Source organism: Salvelinus sp. IW2-2015, linkage group LG13 (genome assembly GCF_002910315.2).
Source record: "Salvelinus sp. IW2-2015 linkage group LG13, ASM291031v2, whole genome shotgun sequence".
In the NCBI taxonomy this organism is placed as follows: Eukaryota; Metazoa; Chordata; class Actinopteri; order Salmoniformes; family Salmonidae; genus Salvelinus; species Salvelinus sp. IW2-2015.
In genome coordinates, this window is record NC_036853.1 from 9215713 (window position 1) to 9216745 (window position 1033).

At 51.9% G+C, this 1033-nt stretch overlaps 1 protein-coding gene across 1 annotated transcript in view; it reads left to right on the forward strand.

Annotated features, from left to right (window-relative positions):
* LOC111971820 (plexin-B2-like) overlaps positions 1-1033 on the forward strand; it is a 193067-nt gene that overhangs the window by 171891 nt on the left and 20143 nt on the right. The window contains 2 exon segments of the mRNA XM_070446115.1: positions 354-563; positions 749-998. Coding sequence (XP_070302216.1) covers positions 354-563; positions 749-998 — 460 coding nt within the window.

Genomic DNA, 1033 nt, shown 5'->3' on the forward strand with positions numbered 1-1033 from the left:
ATGTCACACAGTGCCCCCAGAGCTGCTGTAGTAGCCTTGCAGAGAGGACTTAATGTCACACAGTGTCCCCAGAGCTGCTGTAGTGGCCTTGCAGATGCGGACTCCTGCCCCTGATGCCTTGGGCAGGATAAGCAACAATTTTATTAATTTCATTTAGAGGCTAAATTTAATACCGGAATTAAGGTTCCAGTGGATTATGTGGTTAGGCAGCTCTGTTCCTCTCTATCTCCTTAGGTGGCAGGGACTTGGGGCCATGTACTTACAGGGACATGGGGCCCCACAAATTGGTGGATGATAAAGCTTACGTATTAAAGACCTCCTCCTCCTCTCCTCCTCCCCTCCTGCTCCCCCAGTACCTCCAGGAGGCTCTGAGTAAGAACAACACGGTAATCCAGTTCCTGACCCCGGCCGTCAACAGGTCTTCTGAGTCCCATTTGTTCAGGACCTTCATCCAGCTGGACAACTGGGGGAGGGAGCTCAAGCCCTTCGACTACCACCCTGACCCCGCCTTCGACCCCCTCACCAAAAAGATCATCACCGAGACCTCCATCATTGTCGTCACTGTGAGTATTAGAGGCTGATAGGGTCCATAAATGTACAATGTTATGTTTAGGCCCAGGAATTTTCCTGACCTAGTTACAGGCTACAACTAGGGCCTTGAGTTTTTTCCGGTTAGTCCTGACTCATAGTTACAGTATGTTGTTACCTACAGTACGTCCAATAATTCCTTACCATGTTCCACCTCCAGGGCCGAGGTTTCGAAAAAGCCATGACAGCCAAAGAGGCCCAGGCGTTTGTGGGGGATGTCCCGTGCTATGTCAACGCCCTCCAGGATGACAAGCTGTTCTTGGATCCCCCGTCTAGCCAGCCCCAGGCCCGCTCCAAACGCCACCGCAGACGCAGAGACACCAGCTCCGACCCATTGGACCTGCTGGTGAGAATACACACACACACACACACACACACACACACACACACACACACACACACACACACACACACACACACACACACACACACACACACACACACA